This window comes from Narcine bancroftii, chromosome 1, assembly GCF_036971445.1.
Source record: "Narcine bancroftii isolate sNarBan1 chromosome 1, sNarBan1.hap1, whole genome shotgun sequence".
In the NCBI taxonomy this organism is placed as follows: Eukaryota; Metazoa; Chordata; class Chondrichthyes; order Torpediniformes; family Narcinidae; genus Narcine; species Narcine bancroftii.
The window spans coordinates 69,284,926-69,312,637 of record NC_091469.1 but is presented as its reverse complement, the minus strand read 5'-3'; the positions used below and the strand labels follow the sequence as shown (position 1 = coordinate 69,312,637).

The window sequence follows — 27,712 nt, the reverse complement described above, 5'->3', positions numbered from 1 at the left end:
ATTTATTCATTTTTAGAGATCTGTTTATCACTGTCTAGACCAGCATTATTGTTTGCTAATCCTTATTTGCCTTAGAAATGATAATATCCATCTTTATAAACTGTATTAGTCATTTAACTGAATAGGAATTTATTTTAGCTAATGTCCACTATAGCCACTGTGCACTAGTGTTGGAAGGAATTGAAATTTAGGATGCATAACAGGAGAGCTACTTTGTTCTGGATGGCATATAGTTTCTTGAGAGTTGTTGGAACTGCACTTATCCAGGCAAGTAAAGAGTGTTCCATTACCTTGTGCAGATGATGGTAAACCCTTGGGTTGTCAGGATGTGAGTCATTCATTACAAGAATTCCTGCATCTGTCCTGTATTTGCAGATACTGACTGGCTAAATTAAGTTTCTGATCACCGGTGAGCACCCCCCCACCCCCACCCCCAAAATAAATGTCGGGAGATTTGATATTTAGAGCCAATTGGTAAGAATTGCCAGCTGCTTTCATTGCACAAATGTTGCTTGGTGCACACCCGGATGTGTCTGTCTTGCTGCTTACAGACATGGAATTTTTTATTTGCTGAAGATTTGTGATTGGTATTGAACTTTTGGGTAAGCATCCCACCTTCTGATCTTGTGATGTATGTGGTTGGGCCTAAGACACTGGAGTGATACCTGAGTCTGGCATGTTTGACTTCTAACATCCACAGTCATCTTCCTCTGTGAGAGGTATGGCTCCAACTGTTGGAACTTTTTACCGATAATGCCCATAGAATATATGTTGTATTTTAGTAATACTTTAAGATAAATATTGTCCAGGATATGGATGAAATTCTTCGAAATAGTAACCTGGATCAGGCTGGATTTGTTCAAATTAGGTAATCAGCAGATAACATAGCTAGATTGGTCAGTATAATACACCTGGCACAGTCGTGGGAGGACTTGGGAGTGCCTGCATCCTTGGATGCGGAGAAGGTCTTTGATAGATTGGAGTGGGATTTTCAGTTTCAGACACTGAAGAAATTTGGACTGGGTCAAACATTTATCAATTGAGTAAGGACATTGTATTATGAACCAGGGGTTAAAATCATCACAAGTGGGCAGAGGTCTCCAGTGTTGCCACTGAGTAGATCTAGTTGACAGAGCTGCCCACTGTCCCCAGCTCTTTTCATACTAGCTATTGAACAGCTGACGGAAACCATTCAGCAGGATCTTAAAAGGGTTCAAGGTGGAACACAAAATCATCCTGTTTGCTGACAATGTGCTAGTGTATTTGACAGAACTGGGGGGGTGGGGGGGGTGGTTGTAGGCCAGTCTGAATACCATACTGGAGGATTATGGTAAGGTCTCAGGGTAAATGGTTAATCTGGATAAAAGCAAAATCATGCCTTTGTCAAAAGGAGGTTATAGAGGTTACGTGAAAGTCCGACTCCCAGCTAAATATTCATGATGGAATATAATGTTGCATTCCCCTGGAGAAAATCACCTACAATTCACAGAAGAGATATGACACATTCATTGAAGTGTGGCAACCATATCTGAGGCACATAGGTGCACAGATATAATTCACACCCCCAACCCCTCCCTGACCGAATAAGAGATAAGAAACAATCCATCCCAGCAGGTAAAGGATTAAGAGTGTGAAATGGGGAATGCGATTCAGATGGCGGGTGCTTTTGCCCCTACTCGTTTTTATCTAATATCTGAGGTCCTCTAACTTCAAGGAGGATTGTTGACTTTGTCAGTTTTTATATGTTTATAATTTTATATTTTGGTGTTTGTATAATTTAAGGGATAAGGAGGGGAGGAGGAAATAAGGACTCTGTACATCATATTACTTGGAAAGAGAGTGTAAAATTCAGTTTATTGGATTTGAATGTGTCTTTGGAAAATCCAAAAAATAAAAAAAATTTTAAAAATTCTTTGAAAGTCGCAGAGCAGACAAACCCAAAGTTTAACTTCACCTTTGTACAAAAGGTTGTTCAGCTGATATTGGTACAATCTCAGTGGTATAGTGGAGGATCTTGAAACTCCAACATTCAGGACCACAAAAACCTAAATCAAGTTTGGTAAAATTGAATTCTATTATTTAATTTCCTGTGTTTATGATGCATAATACAATGAAACAGATGGTCTCAAGTGTCATTAATTTTTCAAGAGGACTTTAATGGGGCATTGTATTATTGTATAAAGGAATGTGTTATATGCCACATGACGTAATACCGGCTGAGTACTCCTTATCGGAAATGCTTGGGACCAGACATTTTTGGGTTTTTCTAGATTTTCCAACAATAGAACTAAGCAGCGCAGTAGCATCAGCAGAATACACCTGTATCAGTAGGTAACAGCAACAATAAACAATGGCAGGATTTTTGAGTGCCGACGTGATGATACAAGTGAAAAATTCACATGAAATAATGTTTAGTACTTAGCAAAAAAAAACGTGATCTCTGCTTACAAAAGAAGACCACCTCCCCATCGCTGGTCCCTGACACTGCCGCTGTTGTTCCCCATCACCTCCCCACTGGTCCCTGCTCCTGCCTGTCAAGAGACTATGCCAGAAGTCCAAGTGTCTTTGTACACATTTCCTCATAGTCTTATTTTCTGTATTATATATTTTTTTGCTATTGCACTGATCCATTGATTAGCGTACTAATCTGTCTTTCAATTTCATTAAACTTAAATATAAATTGCTTGTACTTTGAAAATTGGATTTTAATAATTTGTAAACGGAGTTAAGAATGTAAATTGATATAACTATTTTTTTTAATCAGCTTTCCTCTTGAATTAGTCCAGGTGCCCAGTCAATTTTTCTGTGTAGAACTGAGATGAGAAGATGGTCGTTGATGGCCACGATGGCTGGTCACCAAGAGAGCCTCCTGTACGTCTGGGAACGCCTTTCTGGCAGATGATTCCTGGTGGATATAGGAGCAGAGGTCAGCGTGATACCCCTGACAGGGTTGGACACTGGCTAGTGGGACCCACGCTGAGGGCTGCCAACAACAACAGTATACGGACCTATGGCACTCGTAGGGCCAAGCTGCAGTTCAGGGGCAGTCACTTCTCATGGGAGTTCATGCTGGCTGCAGTGGAACAACCACTCCTCAGAGCGGATTTCCTGCAAGCCCACAGCCTCCTAGAGGACCTTAAGGGTAAGCGACTCATCCACACTGAGACCTACCAGACATCGCACTGAGGGGCGTTAGGTATCCGGCAATGTACCTGGACTCTGTCCACAGCTTGGAGGTTGAGTTCTTCAAAGTGCTAGCAGGATTCCTGGCAATCCTTTCCCCTCAGTTCACAGTATAAATGCTTCGACACTGCGTCAGACATCACATCCTGACCAAGGGCCCACCTCTCCACGCAAGGACGAGGCAACTTCCCCCGGAGAAGCTCCGACTGGCCAAAGAGGAGTTCCACAAGCTTGAGGAGTTGGGTGTTGTTCGACAGTCAAACAGCCCATGGGCCTCGCCCCTGCACATGGTGCCTAAAGCAACTGGGGGCTGGAGACCATGTGGCAACTATTGCTGGCTCAATGAAGCCACCACCCTGGACTGTTACCCCATGCCACACATCCAGGATTTTGCGGCAAACCTGCACGGGGCAACAGTATTCTCAAAAGTGGACCTTGTGCGAGGATATCACCAGATCGTGGTGCATCCTGATGACATCCCTGAGACAGCCATCATCACTCCATTTGGGCTGTTCGAGTTCCTGAGGATGCCATTCGGGCTCAAAAATGCGGAACAGACATTCCAGCAACTGATGGACACAGTGGGCCGAGACCTGAATGGCACTTTCGTCTACCTCGAAGATATCCTAGTGGCAAGCAGAACCCGACAGGAACACCTTGAGCACATCCGAAATCTCTGTAGTTGTCTGTAGGAATTCGGCCTCACCATCAACCTGGCCAAATGCCAGTTTGGCCTGAACACCATCGATTTTCTGGGCCACAGGATTACAAAGGACGGGGCCATACCACTGCCCGACAAGATAGAGGCTATTCGCAGCTTCCAGAAGCCCAATACAACCAAAGGTCTGCAGGAGTTCGTGGGGATGGTAAACTTTTATCCAGCAGCTGCTCGAGTGATGTGCCCTCTGTTCATCCTGATGTCTGGCAAGGAGAAGGGCCTGACCTGGGACAACGAATCCGCATGTGCATTTGTGGAAAGCAAAGAAACCCTGGCCAAAGCTACACTCCTGACCCACCCCAGACCAGATGCACCCATGACCCTCACAGTTGATGCCTCGGGAACAGCGATTGGTGGAGTCCTGGAGCAGCAGATAGAAGCAAGTTGGTACCCACTAGCTTTCTTCAGCAAACATCTGCGGCCCCCTGAACTAAAGTACAGTGCTTTCAGCCACTTTCGGTACTTTCTTGAGGGAATGGCTTTCACAGACCACAAATCACTGACTTTCACCCTGGCTAAATTCTCTGATCCCTGGTCAGCCCACCAACAGAGACACTTGTCTTACATCTCGGAGTACACCACTGACATCAAGCACATCTCAGGCAAAGACTCGTGGTTGCAGTTGCCTTGTCAAGACATGGCATCCACTCCCTGGATTTTACAGCACTGGCCGAGGCACAGCAGCAGGACAACGAGATCCTGCAGTACAGGACCGTTGTCACATGCCTTTGGCTTCATGACGTTCCAGTCGGCACAGGTACTACCACCCTCCTGTACGACATGGCCACTGGGCGGGATCGACCTTTTGTCCCAACGGCATGGAAGCGACAAATTTTTGACTCCATCCATGGGCTGACACACCCATCCATCAGGACTACTGTGGAGCTGGTGGGCAGCAATTACGTGTGGCATGAATTGCAGAAACAAGTCTAGGGGTGGGCCAAGGTGTGTACGCAGTGCCAACTAGCCAAAGTTCAGTGACACACCACAGCCTTTCGAACCAACAGAACGCAGATTTGACCATATTCACATGGACATAGTGGGACCCTTGCCAGTCTCTCAGGGTTTCCGCTACCTATTCACAGTAGTCGACCACTTCTGCTGGTGGCCAGAAGCAATAACCCTGGCCGACGTGTCCACCAGGTCCTGTGCCAAAGCACTCCACTCGTCCTGGATTGCAAGATTCGGACTGCCACAGCACATCACTTCTGACTGAGGCGCACGGTTCACCTCCAGTTTGTGGACTGACATTGCCAACCTATGGGGCGCTCAGCTACACTATACGATGGCATACCACGTACAAGCCAACAGCATGGTGGAGCGTTTCCACAGGCACCTCAAGACTGCCCTCATGACCAGACTCAAGGGCCCCAACTGAGTGGACGAGCTACCATGGGCACTTCTGGGGATCCGAACAGCACTGAAAGAAGACCTCCACGCATCCTCCATTGAACTCATCTACGGAGCCCCACTCATGGTTCCCAGGGATTTCGTTCCACAGGCCAGAGGACAGGAGGAGGAGACAGCCACCTTCCTGGACAAGCTGTGCGTAAAGGTCGGTAACCTGGCTCCGATCCCACCCTCCAGACTCAGACAAGCCAAGTCCAACGTCTCCAAAGAACTCAAGAACTGTGAGTATGTGCTTGTACATAGAGGATCCCACCCTTCACCACTGCAGAAGCCATACGAAGGTCCCTTTCAAGTCATCCAGAACAACGGAGCCACCTTTGAGCTAGACATCGGTGGTAAACCAAAGGTCTTCACTACAGATAGACTCAAGTCTGCCCAATCAGACCCAGCAGAACCTGTGGAGACATCAACACCTCGACACAGAGGCAGACCACAAAAGACTTTGGGGACTATACCTACGGACACTATAGACTGTAACGCCAGTTCTGGGGGGTCACGTGATGGCCTGCAATTGTGGAGATCGGGCCGGCACGTCGCGCGGCAGCAGACGTGGACAGAGATCGCTAAAGCAATTCCAGGACAACAAACTGGCGGGGGTAGAAGCTGAGGCAGCATCAGACCAACAGCCCTAAAATGGCGTTGGTCAAGCTGCCCAGCTAACTCAGCAGAAACAGGCTGGGGAAGAAGGGCATTCATATGCGTGGATATTCCTGCCCACTATTGTATTTCATATGGCTGACTCAGTCAATCAGCAAAAATAGCGGGAACTTGAACAGTATAAAAGCAGCCTTTCCCGCCCTAATAAAGGAGAGTGCTTAACCTGCCACCCCATGTATTTTTTAACGTTGAGGAAGTGTGAAAACATGTCACATGGCTACAATTTTGGTGTTTTTAAAAATTAGGGATCTATTCATAAGGAACATTCTGGTGGTCTGAAATGGGGAACTCCAGATCACCTGAGGATCTGTGAATTTTGAGCTGCAAATATACATTTATTTATCAAAAGCTTGTTCTTTTCTGAGAAATGTTTAGCAGTTTAGAGAAGCACTCTTTTGAATGTGTTCCTTTTGCAAGCATCAACCATCGAAGCATGAAAGACAATGCCCTTTCTGTGAAGCTAAAATATGTCACCCTGAAAAAAAACTAATCTTGACCTGCAAATATAAAAACAATTCTAAATAATTATGAGCAAGCTCACTTGATAACAGTTTTGAATTTCAGAATTTTTTTGGCACACTGAAATAGCATTCAGTAAGTTTATTTGGACAACTAAAATTCTCTTGGTGTATGATGGATTTACAGTTACAGTCTTTAATTGTAATCATTAGTCCAGCAGTTGAATTTTTTTGAATTGGCAGATGGAAAAAATGAAATGCACGAGAAACTCATTTTAACCAAAAATAAACCAATCCTCGTATTAAAACCAACTTGTAGTTCTTACTACCTACCTCCTCACTACATGTCATGTCCTCTATTCCAACTTGCCAGATCTGTAAAAACACTCAGTAAATGCTGGAGGAACTCGGCTGGTCTCGCAGCATCCATAGGAGGTCAAGATATATTAATGACATTTTGTACCTGAGCCCTTCAGGCAGGCCAGATCTATGCCTTCTGGTATTTATTCAAGTTGCATAGTAACAGACTTGAACTTGCAAGTAATCACCCCAGGGCTACACTATGATAGACTTGCACCTACCAGTACCAAACTGGTTTTATAATGATGAATTTATTCCAACCAGATGAGTGTATCTTGTCATAGTAATGACATGAACTTAAATTTGACCCAACTCAGGAGATCTGACCAGGCCCAACATGGCATTTGGTATCTCTCCTCTTGATCCTGGGTAGAGCATCATGAAACCCCCAGAACCTGGCATTTGATAGGCTATGTGAAAGCCAACAAGCTTATGAATGCATCCATTGTATGGTTGTGGTCCCAAGGCTAGATGTGTACAATGAAAGACTTAATTTTCATTTTCTTGGGCAACAATTGCCACACTCAGTTGAAGTAGTAATCCCTCTGCTTTAAGAGTTGTTTTTAAATGTGCTAATCCCCATGTTTTTCATATTTTCCATATTTTTTTGTAAATTTTATACATTTTTTGACCAGTATTTTCGTGATTTTAGTCATTAACCATCTCCACTGGATCTGAGTCATTTGTTTTCATTTCCTGTGTATTTGTGCTTCATTTCCTCTTTCTTACTTCCCTTTGTTGCAATTTTTTTTATTTGTTTGAGACCAAAACATCATGTTGGAGCTTTTTAACAAGGCCTACTCCAACCCTTCTGAGTGTCTTCTGATTTAATGTAATCCCTAGCACCTGCTGAACTTTGCAGCTGTTTCTTCATTTAAAGCCTGCAATCAAATTGATTGTTCAGAATGTAACCTAATGCATTGTCTCAACTGACCACCAATGTATTTTAAGTATTGCGAGTGAGAAATCTCTGCCCTGCATGTTTTATTGACAGATTATGGCATGCACTTGGATGCAAAATCAGCCTCTAGTTTATACAAGTTAATGCCTTCCTAAAATGAACGGTGGACCTGGGTTAAGGTCCACCAACGGAAGAGGAGGAAATAAAGCCAATTAAGTTTATGTCCTTATCGGGAAGGGATTTTTAAAAACTTTTATAATTATAGTAAGTGAAAGTAGAGGAGCTGGAGGAATGATAGGCATCTGTTGAGATTCTTCATATATTGATAAAATTATTCATTTTTTAAAAATCCTGTAGTCTTATTGTTGTCACGTAGAAGGTTTTGAGAGATTCCAGATGAGAGTTACCAGGGTGCAGTCTGGATTAGAGAACATGTTGTATGAGGGATGGTTAAGCATGCTGGGGCATATATCTTGGGACCGACAGAGGATAAGAAGTAACTTAACAGAGGTGTATAACATTGAAGAGCATAGATAGAATGGACAGCCTGCATTTTTTTTCCAGGGTGGCAATGGGATATACCTGCGGACATCTGTTTAAAGTGAGGAGAGGTAAGTTTAGGGGAGATGGATTTTTGCACAGAGAGTGAAGGTGACTTTGGGATTTAGGTCACTGCCAGCATTAGTGGTTGAGGCTGATACAAAAAGGACATCTAAAGCCCTTTTCACATTGGCTAACCGATAAATTGGCTGTTCAGTGAACCAGTTTATGCTGTTCACACTGGACCAATGATAACCGGTTCTCTGCACCCTTTCACATACACCACCCATCATCCCAGAACAAAGGGGTGCCTATCCTCCAGCAGTGACGTCCTGCATACCCCCCCCCCCCCCCCCGTGCCTTTCACACTGGGCTAACCGGCATGCTGGGCTAACTAGGCAGTTCATCCCTGGGGCGATCTGACACGTATGTGATGGTTCGTGAGGATTCACACTGGCACGTGAACCGGTAGATTGACAGTTAATTATTGAGTTAAAGTGCCAGTGTGATGTGCATATTGGTGTAAGAAAAATGAAGACTCATGGACTGTGAGGGAAGGAAGGGTTAGATTGATCATGGAATACATTTGTATAGGATCAGCAGAGCATTGTGAGCTGAAAGGCCTGTACGATGTACGACTGTTCTATGTTAGGATTTAGGTCAGTGCTGTTTACTGTTTGTGGAATTATTGAGGTCAAATGTCAAATGTTGTGTTTTTGTTAACCACGTTTGGTGTACATTAGGTTTTCAGGCTTCACTCTGTGCTCTCAGTCCCTATAAAGATGCATCAGCAACAAACTATCTATAATACAGCTATCCTTCAAAATGTTGGTTTGGACAGAAATATCTTTTACACCCATCACCAAATACTGTTTATGACATGGAAATATAGAAAATAGATGCAGGAGTAGGCCATTTGGCCCTTCAAGCCTACACCGCCATTCATTTTGATCATCTACTCAGTACCCAGTACCTGCCTTCTCCCCATACCCCTGATCCCCTTAGCCACAATGGCTAAATCTTAAACATAGATAAGGAGCTGGCTTCAATCACTTCTTGTAGCAAAAACTCCACAGATTCACCACTCTCTGAGTGGGGAATAAAAAAATTCTCAACTCAATCCTAAAAGACTTCCCCCTTATCCTTAAACTGTGACCCCTGGTTTTGGTCTTCCCCAACATCAGGAACAACTTTCCTGCATCTAGCCTGTCCAATCCCTTAAGAATTTTATACGTTTCTATAAGATCCCCCCTTCAATCTTCTAAATTCCAGCGAATACATGCCTAGTCGATCTAGCCTTTCTTCATATGCAACTCCTGCCATTCCTGGTATCAATCGAGTGAACCTTCTTTGTACTCCCTCTATGGCAAGAATGTCTTTCCTCCGATAAGGAGACCAAAACTGTACACAATACTCCAGGAGTGGTCTCATCAAGGCCCTGTACAACTGTAATCGAACCTCTCTGCTCCTGTACTTGAATCCTCTTGCTATGAATGCCAACGTTCCATTTACTTTCCTCTCTGCCTGCTGTACTTGCCTGCCCACTTTCAATGACTGGTGCACAGTGACACCCAGGTCTCGTTGCATCTCCTCTTTTCCTAATCTTCTCTCTTGTTCTTGCTTCCAAAGTGGATCACATTTATCCACATTATATTGTATCTGCCATGCATTAGCCCACTCACCTAACTTGTCCAAGTCATCCTGCATCCTCTTAGCATTCTCTACAGAGCTAACCCTGCCACCCAGCTTTGTGTTGTCTGCAAACTTGGAGATGCTGCTTTCTATTCCCTCATCCAAGTTATTGATATATATATTGTAGATTACTGTGGTCCCAGCTCTGAGCCTTGCGGTACCACACTAGTCACTGCCTGCCATTTGGAAAAGAACCAGTTTATTCCTTCTCTTTGCTTCCTCCCTGTCAACCAATTCTCTATCCACCTCAATACCATACCTCCAAAACCGTGTGCTTTGAGTTCATACACTAATCTCCTGTGCAGGACCTTATCAAAAGCTTTCTGAAAGTCCAGATATACCACATCCACAACTGTTTCTCACTTATCCTCTCTACTAGTTACATCCTCAAAAAATTCTACAAGATTTGCCAGATGTGATTTTCCCCTCGTAAAACCATACTGACTCTGTCTGCTGACATCACTACTTTCTAAATGTGCTGCAACTGAATCTTTAATAACTGACTCTAGCATTTTCCCCACCACCAATGTCAGGCTAATTAGGCTATAGTTTCCCATTTTTGCTCTCTCATCTTTAAAGAGTGGGGTTATGTTGGCCACCCTCCAGTCCTCAGGAACTAATCCAGAATCTAAAGAGTTTTGAAAAATTATCACTAATGCATCACTATTTCTTGGGCTACTTCCTTAAGCAATCTGGGATACAGATGATCCGGCCCTGGGGATTTATCTGCCTTTAATCCCTTCAATTTACCTAACACAACTTCCTGATTTACATTTATTTCCTTCAATCCTTCCCTCACATTAGATCCTTGGTCCCCTACTCTTTCTTGAAGATTATTTATGTTTTCCTTAGTGAAGACAGAACTAAAGTAGTTATTCAATAGGTTTTCCATGTCCTTCTTCCCCATGATCAATTCACCTGTTTCTGACTGTAATGGACCCACATTTGTCTAAACTAAACTCTTTCTCTTTACATATCTATAAAAGCTTTTATAGTCATTTTTTTATGTTCCTTGTCAGCTTTCTTTCATAATCACTTTTACCTTTCCTAATTAATCCCTTTGTCCTCCTTTGCTGAACTCTGAATTTCTCGCACTCCTCAGGAATACTGTTTTTTTTTCTGGCTAGTTTATATGCTGCTTCTTGGGATTTGATACTCTCCCTGATTTCCCTTGTTAGCCACGGATGCACTCACTACCTTCCTTGGTTTATTCTTTTTCCAAACTGAGATGTACAATGAAACTGATGAAAGGGATTGCATCTGCTTGATCTGATGCAATATAAATATTTTTTGTCTGCTTCAATTAAATTAAACTTTGTTTATTTCATAAAGCAAGAGAACACAAAGCCAGAGAATAACAGAGTCTTTACTGTTCTGCATTCAAAGTTGAACATTATACCTATTGTTAATTAGTTAATGAATTTTTTGATACTGAATGTATCCATCATTTTGGATAGACAGACAACATTTTCAAGCTTGAATTCATCTGTAATGAATCTTGACCAGTAAATAACAGTATTGTGAGATTAGAAAGAGTTAAATCTAACTTGTCTTCTAATCACAACACAGTAACCTTTGCTGAAAGATTTATGAGCTCCCTTATTTATGCATGTCACACACAAAAGCAATTTAGCATTAACAATAATTTCCATTTGAAATTGCAGCCACCGGAAATTTGTACTGGTGATTTCTGTGCATGTGCACTGTTCACCTTGGTATAACTGATGTTTCCCTGGTATAAGCCATGTACTGTACATTTACTCCCTTTCCAACATGAATTGAAGTTTTGGATGCAACCCACAACTTTCTTTAAATACTTACACTACAACTGAAAAACTACCTTTTCTTGTTCAACAGATTTCTGTATGGAGTGAAACACAAGTCTGCAGACACTGATTATAGTAAAAATTCAGAAAAAAACATCCATAAATGTAACCTTTGGTTCGGTTGGTCTGAACTCCCCCTCCCATTCTTCCCCCTTTTTCTCCCAAGTCTTTAATTCTGACACCTGCCTGCTTTTTGCTTAATCCTTTGAAGAAGGGCTCAGGCCCAAAACGTCAGTAATATTATCTTTACCTTCTAGAGATGCTGCGAGACCAGCTGAGTTCCTCCAGCATATCTGTGTTTTTACAACAGATTTCTGTCTTATTTTTAAATTGTGATACTCCCTTTCTTTTGCAGCCTATGTAATCTTTGAGGCAGCCCTAACAGTATACTGTACTTTGTCCCTTGCATGGAATGTGCCTATAATAAATACTTCTGGCACTTCTGCAAACAAAATGGTTCCAGTAATGCTAGTCTCAATGTGGTACCACTCTAATGTGCACAGGTCGTACCTGAAGAAGAATTTTGGATGGAAACCTGACAATATATGCTTCCAAGGTTTGACCAATTTTGTTTTGTTTTGCAGGGGCTTTAATATGTTAGCACTACGAGCAGCCCCAAAAATTGTGCAATCCAACTACTAGGGACTGGTGCGCTACATTGTATTTTATTCATTTTACTCATTTTATTCATGTGGCCTGGAAAAGCTGAGTTGGAGCTCAGACTTGGGTTAGGTTCTGAAGGTGGCTGGTCGCTGAGGACACTCTACCCTGGCAGATAAGAATACGCAAAAAGGCAAGGAAAAAACCTGGTAAAGCATAGGGAAAAAAAAGAAACCCATCCAAGAACGACATTTTGAAACCTATTATAGTAATTTTAAATCTTGGTTTCTCATCACTTTTTTAAATTGATGGCTAAAACCAATAGTTGCTCCCATGTTACCTTGACATTGTTGCTGTCTTGTATTTTTCAGTGGACAGTTTGCAATCGTGAAAAGATGCACAGAGAAAAGTTCTGGATTGGGATATGCAGCAAAATTCATCAAAAAGCGGCGTTCAAAGTCGAGCCGCCGTGGAGTGAGCCGTGAAGATATTGAGCGAGAAGTCAACATCTTAAAAGAGATACAGCACCCAAATGTCATAACTCTACATGATGTTTATGAGAGCAAAACTGATGTGATCCTTATTCTTGAACTGTAAGTAAATCTTTAAATTGTCCTGCCCTCACTACAAAAATGCAGAGAAAAATCATCCTTTATTTGAGTGGGTGAGTTTATTTTCAAGCCTAGAGAAAACAAGCTAGAATTCAAAATCATATTCCTAAACCTATAAATACTGCTGTTGCTTCGAGGAAGCAGACATAGTTGGAGTGGACTGAATCAGAGTGGTAAGGCTTTGGCTCAACAGGCTTTGGTGAGAACAGGTAAGAGGATGAGGAATAGTAGGAGTTGAAGTAAGAAAGGGCCACCCATTTCAAGAAACAAAGTGATTCAGCAGGTAGGCACAAGTAAGGGCTGGTTTTAGATATCATGTATTTTGTTCATCTAGTCATAAACAGTGGGAATGGCAGAATCTGAGTCATCAGGGAAGCCAGCAGTATCCCTGATGACTTCATCTGTGAGAAGTACATCCAGCTGGGGCTCCTGACAAACTGAGTTAAGGAATTGGAATTTGAGTTGGAGTTGTGTGAACTTCGGATCATTCGGGAGGCAGAGGGGGTGATGGACAGGAGTTACAGGGACACGATCACATCTAGGATACAGGAGAAGGATAGATGAGTGGCAGTCAGGAGAGGAAAAAGGAACAGACAGGCAGTGTAAGGCACCCCTGTGGCTTATCTCCTCAAGGACAAGTGTACCATTTTGGATACTTTTGGGGCGGGGGGGGGGGGGGTTCGACCCAGGGTATAGCCAGGTTCTAAAGTTATGGGGAGTGAGCACATAAAAAAGGTGCCACAACACATGCCAAATAATTTTTTAATTCATTATTCATTTTTAAAGCAACCTTTTATCATGTGTGGGCCAGATCGTGAGTCAGTGGTTGAATGGCAAGTTGCACTGATTTTCCAGCAGTGTCAGGGGATGGAAGGTGCCACTTTTAAAGAATGTACTCCCACTCTAGCACAAGCCATGGCGATCAGGACTCTGGCATGAAGTCTGGTCCTTGGATAAGAAGGGAAAGGAAGAGAAGAGGTGACCTCTAGTGATAGGGGATTCTATAGTTATGGGGATAGATTTGAGGTTCTATAGAAGAGATCAAGTATCCAAGACAGTATGTTGCCTCCCTGGTGCCAGGATCTGAGATATCTCAGATCGAATTCACAGCATTCTCAGGACAGAGGGTAAGCAGCCAGATGTCGTGGTCCATATAGGGACCAATAACGTAGGTAGGAGTGATCTCAGGATTGCTACCTGTGCCACATGCTCATGAGGTTAGAAATAGGAGGATAATGCAGCTGAACACTTGGCTAAAGACATGGTGCAGGAGGGAGGGCTTCAGATTTCTGGATCATTGGGCTCTGTTCCAGGTTAAGTAGGACCTGTTTCAACAGGATGGTTTGCATCTGAACTGGCGGAGGACCAGTATCCTTGAAGGAAGATTTGCTAGTGCTGCCTTAGTGGATTTAAACTAGATTTGCAGAGGGATGGGAGCCAGAATGCAAGAGCAAATAGCAGAGTGGAGGATGGAAAAGATGATGTGAAAATTACATTCATCATTAGAAATCAACGGGTTGTATGTGGTGGAAATTTTCTGAAGTGCATCTATTTCAATGCAAGGAATATTGTAGGAAAGGCAGATGAGCTTAGAGCATGGATTGATACGTGGAATTATGACATTGTGGCCATTAGTGAAAGTTGGTTGCAGGAGGGGCAGCATTGCCAACTCAATGTTCCGGGCTTTCATTGGTTTAGATGCGATAGAACAGGTGGGGAGAGGAGTGACATTGCTCATCAGGGGAAATTATCATAATTGTGGTCAGACAGGACAGACCAGAGGGCTCATCTACTGAGGCTAAATAGGTGGAGGTGAGGAACAGGAATGGTATGACCACCCTCATGGGGTTATATTAATGTCCGCCCAATAGTCAACGAGAATTGGAGGAGAAAATCTGCTGAGAGATAGCAGACAGCTGCAGGAAACATAAGGTTGTGATAATAGGTGTGTTTAATTTTCCACAAAAAGACTGGGACTCCCATACTGTAAGAGGCCTGGATCGTTTGGAGTTTGTCAGATGAGTTCAGGAAAGTTTTCTAAATCAATATATCGAGCTACCAACTAGAGAGAATGTAATACTGGATCTCCTTTTAGGGAATGAGACAGGATAGGTGACAGAAGTAGGTGTAGGGAATATTTTGTGTCCAGTGATCATAATGATATTGGTTTCAAGTTAATTACAGAGAAGAATAGGTCTGGGCCTTGGTTTGAGATTCTAAAATGGGGTAAGACCAATTTTGAGGAAATGAGAAAGGATCTAGAATGTGTGGATTGGTACAACTTGTTTTCAGGCAAGGATGTGCATCGTAAGTGGAAGGACCTTCAAAGGTGAAACTTTGAGAGTACAGAGTTTGTATGTTCCAGCCAGGGTTAAAGGCAAGGTTAGCAGGCATAAGGAACCTTGATTTTCAATGAATATAGGGAATCTGGTTCAGAAGAAGAGAGAGTATATGGCAGCAGAGCAAATGAGGTACTTGAGGAGTTTTTTTTTAAAAAAAACTCCTCAAGAAGGAAATCAGGAAGGCTTTTTTTAAAAAAAAAAAGACATGAGGCTGCTTTGGCAGACAATGTGAAGGAAAATCATAAGGATTTCTATAGTTATATTAAAACCAAAAGGATAGTAAGGGACTAAATTGCTTGTATTGAAGATCCGAGTGGTTGGTTTTGTATAGAGCCAAAGGAGATGGGGGAGAATTTAAATGTTTTTTTCCCATCAGGAAATGGCCACAGAGTTGTGGGAAATAAGGAAAACCAGCAGTGAGGTCATGTAACCTAGACAGGTGAAAGAGGAGGAAGAGCTTGCTGCCTTAAAGCAAATAAGGGTGGAAAATCCACAGAGCCTGACAAGATAGTCCCTTGGACCTTGAGGAACACTAATGCAGAAAATGCAGGGACTCTGGCAGACTTATTTATAATGTCCTTAGCCACGTGTGTGGTGCTGGATTGGATGGGTCCTGGCATTGTTCTGTTGTTTAAAAAAGGCTCCAACAGTAACACTGGAAATTATAGGCCAGTGAGCCTGACATCTTTAGTAGCTAAATTATTGGAAAGTTTTCTGAGAGGTTGTATGTACAATTATTTGGAGAGCCAATAATTGATTAGGTATAGAAAACTTGGCTTTGTGCCTGGTAGGTTGGGTTTAACCAATCAGAGTTTTTCGAGAAGGTTACCAGGAAATTGACGAAGGAAAGACTGTGGATATTGTCTCCGTGGACTTTAGTAAGGCCTTTGACAAGGTCCCACATGGGAGGTTAGTCAGGAAGGTTCAGATGTTAGATATTCATGATGAAATAGTGAACTGGATTCGACAATGGCTGGTCGGGAAAAGATTGGAGGCTTGTGGCTAGTGGTGTGCCTTGGGGATCGGTGCTGGGACCATGGTTGTTTGTTATTTTTTTTCTCTATTTTTTTAATTGGTTTTTATAATAAATACAGTACAATGAAGAAAAGGGGACAAAACTGAAAATACAATATCACACGTGATATATATATATATATATATATATATATATATATAATATATCAAGATAAAACTTCAAACAGTATAAACTCTGTCCCCTCCTCCACTGCATTGGGTGAAGACAGAAAATACATAAAAAATATTATGCATATATATAAGAAAACCCACCAAACCTACTCTATTTTTTTAAAAACTAACCAAAAAAAATCTGAGCAGCAAATCCTGAGGGTTACATATATTTTGTTGCTTTTGATTTATAACGTGAATCAAAAAAACTAAAGTAAGACTATATCTCATCTGGAAGAATGAGTACATCTAATCACATTAAAAACATTTACATCAAATGAAAATAAGACATAAAAGGTCACCATGTATCTTCAAACTTCACCGATGAATCAAATACATGATATTCTAATTTTTTCTGAACTTAAACAGGACGTAATATGAGAGAACCATTGAAACACCGTTGGAGGACTAGAGTCTTTTCATTTGAATAAGATAGCACTTCTAGCCAACAGTGTAGAGAAAACCACAACCTGTTGCACAAGTATCAGAAAACTCCTTGTGTCTGGTCCAATAACCCTAAAGAGAGCAGTTATTGCATTGGGTTGTAGCTCCAAAAGATTTCTAAGAATGGACAAAGCCAAAACATGTGTTAATGCAGCAATATCAGATTTGCATCTGTCACAATTAGGGTTAATATTAGAAAAGATACAAACCAGCTTACCTTTGGACATGTGAACACAATGTACCACTTTGAATTGGATTAATGAATGTCGAGCACGTGTTGAAGATTTATTCACCAGTTTAAGAATCTTATCCCATAGATCCTCCGATAGGGGTCTTGCAAGTTCCAATTCCCAAACCTTTTTAATCTGGAAAGTTGATGAAGAAAATTATAATGAACCAGTCTATATCTCACATTTATTAATTTTTGATGGTAGAAAAAAAATTATGAGAGAGAACGATAAAAACAAAGTTTTTTTAATTTTAAAAAATGTACTAATTGGAACTAGATTCCCAATATATGTTTGAGTATTGGATTAGATGTATCCTTATTGATCTTGAGAAATACTAAATGGAAGAGAGATGCCCAATGAAGAGGCCACTGGATGCTGTTGTATATATTTCAATTCTAAATCTGTCCATAATGGACGATCCAATTTGTCAGAATTTTTAAAAAGTTAGATAACAAATATTAATAGCCCAGTAATAAAATCTAAAATTAGGTAGGGCCATACCTCTATCTTTTTTTCAATTTTGGAAATGAAATTTACTATCTAGAGTTTTTGTTCTTCCAAATAAAGGAAGAAATGTTTTGACTCAATATTATAAAAAAAAAGACTGGGATGAAAGCTGGAATCGCTTGAAATGGATAAAAATTTAGGTAATATTATCATTTTAACAGCATTAATGCAACCTGTTAAAGATGATGATCAAGAAGACTATCTAGAAAAAAATTAATCTCACGTACTTGAATAGAGGAGAAAAATTGAGTGTATATAAATCTTTAAATGGTTTAGTAAGTTTAATCCCTAAATGTGAAATTATCTCTGACAATTTTTTTTTGTATATTTTATTTATTAAAGATATAGTATACAGACAAATAAAGGAATACAAATATACAAAATTTTTCTCCCTTTATTCCCCCCTCCTCCTCCCTCATACCCTCCCCCCTAAAAACTACCCCGAATAAAATAAATGGAGTTAACATATGTCATTTACTTATTGCAATGTTGGGTGCCATCTCTTTCTGGGAAGAAAAAAAATCTTTATTACATAATTAAACCCATATATTTCATATACTGGTCCCACACCTTAAAAAAAAGAATAATTATCATGTAAATTATGTTATCTTTTCCAATGGAATACACGATCGCAACTCAGCGTGCCATCTCTGAATATTCAACTCAATTTCATTTTTCCAAGTAAAAGCTATACACTTTATAGCCAATGCTAAAGCCAGTTGAATAAACGCAAGTTGGGACTTCTCCAATTTTAACCCAAAATCAATATTGAACTGTATCCCAACAAAAACAACATTGGGTCAAGTTCCAATTTAAACTTAAGCAAACCTTCCAAAAATTCCAAAATCCTACACCTAAAAGGTTTCACCTTTTCACAAAGCTAAACTGAATGTAGGAAAGAACCAGTCTTTTTACCACATCGAAAACCTAAATCTGAAGAACTAAATTCACATTTCTTTAACTTCTTAGGAGTTGAATACAGTTGATGAAGAAAATTATAATGAACCAGTCTATATCTCACACTTATTAATTTAGTCATGCTGTCTTCACACATAATCATCCATTCTTCCTGAGATATTGGAATAGCTAAATCTTCCTCCCATTTTAATTCTCAATTTATACAGATCTGGCTTACTCATTTTACATTGTTACAAAGTATACATTTCTGAAACAAATCATTTTTGCCTCCATCTGTAAGTAAAGTTTCAAATTTTGTTCGCTTAGGTAACTTTAACTCACACCTGAAATTATCAAACAACAAAGCACAAACTTGATAATATGCAAACAATGCATTTGGCACAATTCCAAATTTTTCTTTAAGTCTATTAATGAAAAAAAAACAACTTCATAACAGTCTTGTACCATCTTAATATCTTGCTGTTCCCATGATTTCAAATATTGATTATTTATCAAAAGAAAAAAAATTATTCTGGTACTGTGGAGTCCTGGCAGAAATTTTACCTTTAGTTCCACCAATCTGATTCCTATTATGCCATATCTCCATTAAGTGTTTTAACATGGGTAGAAGATAATTTTGTAAGAGACGAGGATTCATTTATAAATCAGTTGATCGACATTTTGTTCAAAAAGCTGGGCCATCTCCACTTTAGCCCATATCCAAGGTTGATCAGTATCAAACATCCTATTAATAAATTTTAACTGAGCTGCCTCATAATAATTTTGAAAATGTGGTAATTGTAGTACCCCTAAGGCATATCTCCAAGTCAGTTTTTGTAATGACGTTCTTGCCAACTTACCTTTCCACAAAAACAATCGTATTAAAGCATTTAAATCCTTTTAAAAAAAAAAGTTTCGGAGGTTTACAAGGAATTGATTGAGACAGGTATTGTATTTGTGGGAAAAAATATTCATTTTTATACAATTTATACATCCTATCAGGGTTATTGGTAAGTCTTTCCATCTATTTAGATCATATTTAATTTTACTCATTAAAGGCAACTTGTATAATGTTGATAATCAACATCTACAACTATTTCTAAATATTTGATCTTGTCAGACCACCGAAGTTGAGTTTTTTGTTTACAAGCTAAATAATCCTCCTTTACCAATGACATAATCTCACTTTTCTCCCAGTTAACTTTATATAACTGCTCTAATCGCGTTTGGAGATGTCTCAAAGATTGCTCAGGATGTGTTAAATATACTAAGACATCATCTGCAAACAAATTAATTTTATATACCTCTGAATTCACCTTAATACCCTTGATATTATCATCTTGCCTGATCATTTGAGCTAATGGTTCAATGACCAATGCAAATAAGGCCAGTGACAAAGGACATCCTTGCCTAGTTGATCTAGTCAATGTAAATAAAGATATTTGCCCATTTCTCACTACCGTAGCTGATGGATTCTTATATAAAGCCTTCACCCAACCAGTAAAGAGTAGTCCCAATTTAAATTTTTCTAATATTAATTTTTTTTTTAATCCATTCCACTCTGTCAAATGCTTTTTCTGCATCCAGAGCCACTATCATAAGTTGGTTTGGTTGCTCCCGAGAAACATTGATAAGGAAATCAACTTAACAATATTGTCAAGTTGATTATCATTTTTTAATAAACCCAGCCTGATCTACATGAACCAACTTTGGCAAAAACTTAGCTAATCTATTAGCTAAAACCTTTGCCACTATTTTATAGTCTATATTCAATAAAGAAATTGGTCGATAAGATCCAACTATTAATGGATTTCTATCTTTTTTTGGGATTACCGTAATCAATGCCTTAGAAAAAGATTCCAGGAAAGAACCAATTTTGGTAGCCTGCTTCAAAACTTCCATTAATACAGGGAACAATAGGTTAAGGAATTCTTTATAAAATTCAGATGTAAAACCATCCTCGCCTAGGGATTTCCCGTTTTCCCCCCCCCCCACCGGCATGGATTGCAATGCTTCTTTAATTTCCATCTCATTAAAAGGAATATCTAGCTCAGGGGTGTCAAACTCAAATTCACGGAGGGCCAAAATTAAAAACTTGGACTAAGTCGAGGGCCGAACTAAATATTTATTGAAAATTTTCTACAACATCTGCATGTTTTCTCTTCTTTCAACATATGTAATGTTAAACTTTAGGATATAACTTTAGGAGGATAATGTTACAGGTCAGGAGTAGGTAGTTCAAGTTCACCCTTTGCTTGACCTGAGGGAAACATATTTGGTCCCTGTGGAGATGTAGTCAGCATTCACAGGCTGCGTCCATTTTGGCCTGCATCAGGACTCAGCATTTCCTGCTCACTCCTCAGGCTCTAGGCCTCTATTCACCCTCGACCCACCATCCCTCTACCTGACCAGTCCTTTACACAACCTCTACTCACCCCTCACTCCACTCGCTCTGCCTCTACCCACCCCATCCTATACACGCCCCTCTACTGCCTCTCCCCTCAACCTGTTCCTCCCTCTACCCGTCTCTCATCCTCTAATCACCCCTCCCCTACTTGCCCTGCCCCTCCCCTTTTACCTCTTCCCTATCCACCCCTCCTTCTACTCATCCCTCCCTCTAACTGCCCCTCGCACCACCATAACTTCCCCTGCCCATTACTCCTCACCTACACCCTCTTCCCACCCCTGCTTACCCACCCACTCAGGCCCAGCGCGCTGCCAATCAGCCTTTGCGGACAGCCACCATCTCTCTCTTCACGTGCAGGGCCGAACCAACCGTCCCTGGGGTCCGCGCGGGTGCAAGCACTGAAGGCCGTGGCGACCGGGAGAAGTGTGCTCGCGCTGTGGAAGGGCCGTCCGGTGCCAGTCGCGCGGGGCTTGCGCTGCCCGGGGTCCGTGCGCAGCCTGCCATGCCCGTCGCGCCGACAGGAAATCACAGGCACTCGCCCATCCGCCGCACCGCTCGACAGGTGGGAGAAGTGACTGGTTGTGCGGGGAGCCTTCCAACTGGCTTGCCGGCTGATGACATCAACAGACTTCTCGTGTTACAATTTCTCGTGTTACAGTGGGGAAGGATGTGCAATGAAGGGGGAGGATGGTGGGGCTGACATTACCAAAAAACAGCATCGGCTCTCGCTGCAGGGCGGGCCACCTCTAATACATTTTTGAAATGATCTTGCGGGCCAAATATAATTATATCGCGGGCCAAATTTGGCCCGCGGGCCAGAGTTTGACATGTGTGATCTAGCTCCTTAATCTCTTTATCTTCCAATGACGACATATCCATGTTAGACAAAAATACATCAATTCGGTCATTATCTTGTACAGCTTCAGAAGTATACAAATCTTTAAATTATGAACAGAATTCATCATTAATCTCCTGAGGTTTATAAATAACAATTGCATCTTTTCTAACAGCATTAATAATCCTCAAAGCCTGTTCCATTTTCAATTGCCATGTCAAAACCTCATAGGCATGTTCACCTATTAATATCATAATAACATTGTTTAGATAATTGTAACAATTTCTCAAATTGTTAAGTTTGTACAATAGTTAACTAAGCTTTTTTATCTTCCGTAATGTCCTGTGGTACTTGCTTTTCCAATTTATCAATTTTCGTCTCCAAGTCCTGACTCTCTGCCAAATACTGTTTCTTAATTTTAGCTGAATAACTAATAATCTGGCCCCTCAAATATGCTTTTAAAGCATCCCATAAAACAAACTTACATTGCACCAACCCTTCATTTATTTGCAAGAAAGTTTTTATATGATCCCATGTATAGTCAATAAATTCAGGTCACTTCAATAATGAGGTATTAAATCTCCAATGATATGCTGTTTCAGCCCTATCAGAACCAGTACAAGAAATTAATAATAAAGAATGATCAGACAATATCCTACTTTTATATTCTGCCTGAATAAATCTACTTTGTAATTGTGCTGATACTAAAAATAGGTCAATTCTGGAGTAGCATTCATGTCTAGCCAAATAAAAAGAAAAGTCTTTCTCTGTAGGATTTTACTTCCTCAAAATCTCTACCAAATTCCGCTCTTTTGTTACCATTGACAACTATTTAGCCATATTTGTTTTACCTAACATTTTTGGAGATTTGTCCAATAAAGGGTCCAAACAACAGATGAAATTACCCCCCACCAAGACATTATATGCCTGATTTAAATTCAAAAAAGCTTCTGTCATGAATACCTCATCATCCACATTAGGTGCATAAACATTCATCAATGACCAGGCCTCTGAAAAAAAATCTTAGAGTTTGCCACTAATACTCTACCTGCCATTGCAAAAACCAAATCCAATGTGAAAGATAACTTTTTATGTTAAAATAGCAACACCTCTTGCTTTAGAATTAAAAGAATTAGTCTCTTTTCAACTTCTGATGCTCCTTCTCAGTCAAATGTGTTTCTTGCAAAAATGCGATATCAATCCATCTTCTTAATATAGGCTAACACCTGTTTTATTTTAATCGGGTTTTTAAGCCTGTTAATATTAAAAGTTGCATAAGCACTAAATCTCCCCTGGAGATTAGAAAATTAGAAAGAGAAAACTCCTTAAAAATCAAAAAAATTACCAAAATAAAACACAAAAAAAACCGAAAAACTACAACAATATAAGTGTAGTACCACCCTCAATTACACTATCTCTGACAATCTTTAATGGAACTTGAGTGCAGATAGGAACCTGCATATTAATTGGAAAAAAGTTCACTTTTATGAAGGTTTAATTTATATCCAGAGAAAGAGCTGTATTGAGAAAACACAGATAACATCGCTGGGATAGATCTTTTGGGATCTGAAATATAAACTAATAGGTCATCTGCATACAAAGAAATTTTGAGTTATTCCATTTATGAAAGCCCCTTGAACCTCATGAGTTTCTCTAAGGGCTATTGCCAGAGATTCTAAAGTTAAATAGGAAGGGGCAAAGGGGACATCCCTCTAGTTCCCATAAACAGCATAAATAAGGAGAATTTGTTATTATTAGTAACCACCATAGCTAAGGGGGTACTATAAATCAATTTAATCCATGATATCAAGCCCATACCAAAATTAAATCTCCTTAATATTTCAAATAAATAGTTCCACTCCACTCTATCAAAAGCCTTCAACATCTAAACAAACTGGAGGAGTCACGTGATGGAGTAGTGGCCGGACGGTGAACTCCAGCCCTCTCCAGAAAAGTCGGGAAAAACAACAGAAAATACAAAGGCACAGAAATACAAGTTAAAGAAAAGTGAGTATAAAGGTGGAAAGAAGATGGAGACAAAAGGAGAAAAATCAAAATCAACGGAAAGAAGAGAGGAAGAGAAGACAACGGAGGAAAAAGGTGAAGGCCTTACCTGTCCGAAGAGGCCCGCTGTGGAGAGAAGACCCCACTACCTCAGGTCGGTAGAAAGAGAACTACAACAATGGCTCACAGAGCCGAGTAAAAGTGCGCAATCGCGCATGAAAAAAAACACACCGACGGGAGGGGGGACCAGCTGGGGAGTCGATCTCCACAGCCGGCAACGACAGCTGCAGAACACCTGCAGCAAGAAGAGACCACAGAAGACAATGGAAACAAGAAAGAAGAGGAGGAAAGGGCAGCAAAGAAACAACAGATGGTCAACCTAGAGGAAGAAGAAGAGGAAGAATACAGTGAAATAGATAAAGGGAAAGGCAAGGTAAAGGATATACTTGCTCTTGTTAGAGGATACATGGAGTCATTTAAAGAATGGCAAACACAGGAATTCAATGATTTAAGAAGAAGAATAAACAACACAGAAAAGAAAATAAATAAAATGGATATGACCTTAACAGAAATGGGGAAAAAAATGGACAAGATGGAAGAACGGGCAATAGCAGCAGAAATGGAGGTAGAAGACTTAAAAAAGAAATTGGAGGAATCTAATAAAAAAACTAAAGAGACACAAGAATTACTAGCCCAAAAAATAGATATAATGGAAAATTATAACAGAAGAAATAACATAAAGATAGTGGGCCTTAAGGAAGATGTAGAAGGCAAGAATATGAGGGAGTTTATAAAAGAATGGATCCCTAAGGCCCTAGGATGTCCAGAACTACAGCAAGAAATGGAAATAGAAAGGGCACATAGAGCATTGGCCCCTAAACCACAACCACAACAAAAACCAAGATCTATTGTAGTAAAATTCCTAAGATATACTACAAGAGAAAAGGTACTGGAGAAGACAATGGAAAAAGTAAGAGAGGGCAACAAACCACTGGAGTATAAAGGGCAAAAAATCTTCATTTATCCAGATATAAGCTTTGAACTCCTAAAGAAGAGAAAAGAGTTCAATGCAGCAAAATCAATTTTATGGAAGAAAGGATATAAATTTACACTGAAGCATCCTGCGGTATTGAAAATATTTATTCCAGGTCAACAAAACAGACTATTCTCGGATCCAGAAGAAGCACGAAAATTTGCAGAACAATTACAAAAATAGACTGAGGGATGAAGACGGGTAATGAGAGCAAAAATCATCACGATTGATATGTATGTGGGTAAAGACAAAAATAGACTGAGGGATGAAGACGGGTAAGGAGGGTAAAAATGACCACGATTGATATGTATGCGGGTAAAGAGGTATAAGAGTGAATAGAGACAATGGGCATATGTGAAAGTATCTGTAATTAGAGGAAAACATAGAGAGTATAGACAAGAATTAATAAGGGAAGGTAATGGAATAGAGAGAATAAAGAGGGAATTAAAAGAGTGACCTTTGTGACATATAAAAAGCGAAATCTTTTCTGGGGGGGGCTGGGTGGGGGAAAAGAGCGGTCACTGCAAAATCAGTTGACGCTTGCGAGGGGATTCGCAAATCCAAATGGAGAGGGGAGATGTGGTTGTCCGACAAGGGATAAAGGGCAACTCAGGAGGGGAAGGGGAGATTGGGGATAAAGAAGATAGAAATAGGAGAATAAGGAAAATGTGGATGTTGTAGGAATGTTGTCTGGTAAAGAGTTGAAAATAAGAAAACAGAAATGGAAAAGGAGGAAAGGTAATGATGGAAAAACGGAAAGAGAAGATAAACAAAATATAAAATGGCTACGCTGAACTATATGACTCTAAATATTAATGGAATACATAACCAAATTAAAAGGAAGAAACTACTAAATTTACTGAAAAAGGAAAAAATAGATATAGCATTTGTCCAAGAAACACACTTAACTGAATTGGAGCACAAGAAATTAAAGAGAGATTGGGTAGGACATGTAACAGCAGCATCGTATAATTCAAAAGCAAGAGGAGTGGCTATATTAATTAGCAAAAATGTGCCATTTAAAATAGAAGAGGAAATAATAGATCCAGCAGGGAGATATGTTATGATAAAATGTCAGATATATTCAGAGCTTTGGAATCTACTTAATATATATTCACCTAACGAAGAAGATCAAAAGTTTATGCAAGATATCTTTTTGAAGGTAGCTAATACGCAAGGGAACATACTAATAGGAGGGGATTTCAATCTGAATTTGGATCCAAATATGGATAAAACGGGAAAAAAAATTAACAGGAAGAACAAAGTAACCAAATTTATAATTAAATCAATGCAAGAAATGAAACTTGTGGACATATGGAGGAAACAAAACCCAAAAGAAAAGGAATACTCATACTACTCGACTAGACATAAAACATACTCAAGGATAGACCTATTCCTGTTATCAGCCCACATTCAAGGGAGAGTTAGGAAAACGGAATATAAAGCTAGACTATTATCGGACCACTCACCCCTGTTATTGGCAATAGAGCTAGAGGACATCCCTCCAAGAATGTATAGATGGAGATTAAACCCCATGCTACTTAAAAGACAGGATTTTAGAGAATTTATTGAAAAACAATTAAAAATGTACTTTGAAGTAAATACGGAATCAGTGGAAGATAAGTTTATACTATGGGACGCAATGAAAGCATTCATTAGAGGGCAAATAATAAGTTATGCAACCAAGATGAAGAAGGACTATAATCAGGAAACAGAGCAGTTGGAAAGGGAAATAATAAACATAGAAAAAAAATTAGCAATAAAGGAAGATACAACCAAAAGAAGAGAATTGGCGGATAAAAAAATAAAATATGAAACATTACAAACATATAAGGTGGAGAAGAATATAATGAAGACAAAACAGAAATATTATGAACTAGGGGAAAAAACACACAAAATCCTAGCATGGCAGCTTAAGACAGAGCAAACTAAGAAAATGGTATTGGCAACAAGGAAAAAAGACAAACAAATTACATATAATCCAAAAGAAATTAAGGAAAACTTCAGAGAATTCTATGAACAATTATACCGAACCGAAAACGAAGGGAAAGAAGGGAAAATAGATGAATTTTTGACTAAAATTGAACTACCAAAACTACAAATAGAGGAACAAAATAAATTAACAGAACCATTTGGAACAGTAGAAATACAAGAGATAATAAAAAATTTACCAAATAATAAGACACCAGGAGAGGATGGACTCCCAATAGAATTCTACAAAACATTTAAAGACCTAATAATACCGCCCCTCCTGGATGTAATCAACCAGATTGATGAGACACAAAACTTACCAGATTCATGTAAAACAGCAATAATTACAGTGATACTAAAACAAGGGAAAGATCCACTCTCACCAGCGTCATACAGACCAATATCTCTGCTAAACACAGATTATAAGATAATAGCTAAACTATTAGCGAACAGATTAGCAGAACAGGTACCGAAAATGGTAAATTTAGACCAAACTGGATTTATCAAAAAAAGACGCACAACAGACAATATTTGTAAATTTATTAACTTAATTCATGCAGTAGAAGGAAATAAAGCACCAGCAGTAGCAGTTGCTTTAGACGCAGAGAAGGCCTTCGACAGAGTAGAATGGAATTACTTGTTCAAAGTATTGCAAAAATTCAGTTTACCGGAGAAGTATATTAATTGGATTAAAGCATTATATAAGGGACCGTTAGCGAAAGTGACAGTAAATGGACATGTATCAAAGCAATTTAACTTAAGCAGGTCAACGCGGCAGGGATGCCCACTATCACCATTATTGTTTGCGCTAGCTATAGAACCACTAGCAGAATCGATAAGAAGAGATAATAATATAAAAGGAATAAAAATAAAAGACAGGGAATATAAAATCAGTCTGTTT

General features: G+C 39.9%; 1 protein-coding gene across 6 annotated transcripts in view; it reads left to right on the top strand.

The window, feature by feature from the left end:
* The window catches only part of dapk1 (death-associated protein kinase 1), a 262,641-nt gene that overhangs the window by 91,468 nt on the left and 143,461 nt on the right, over positions 1-27,712 (top strand). For 5 of the 6 annotated variants that reach the window (XM_069929540.1, XM_069929535.1, XM_069929546.1 and 2 more), the window contains one exon: positions 12,717-12,938. In XM_069929540.1, coding sequence (XP_069785641.1) covers positions 12,717-12,938 — 222 coding nt within the window. Of the gene's footprint in view, positions 1-12,716; positions 12,939-27,712 lie in introns of those variants that run through there. The other variant, XM_069929547.1, reaches the window with a different exon arrangement.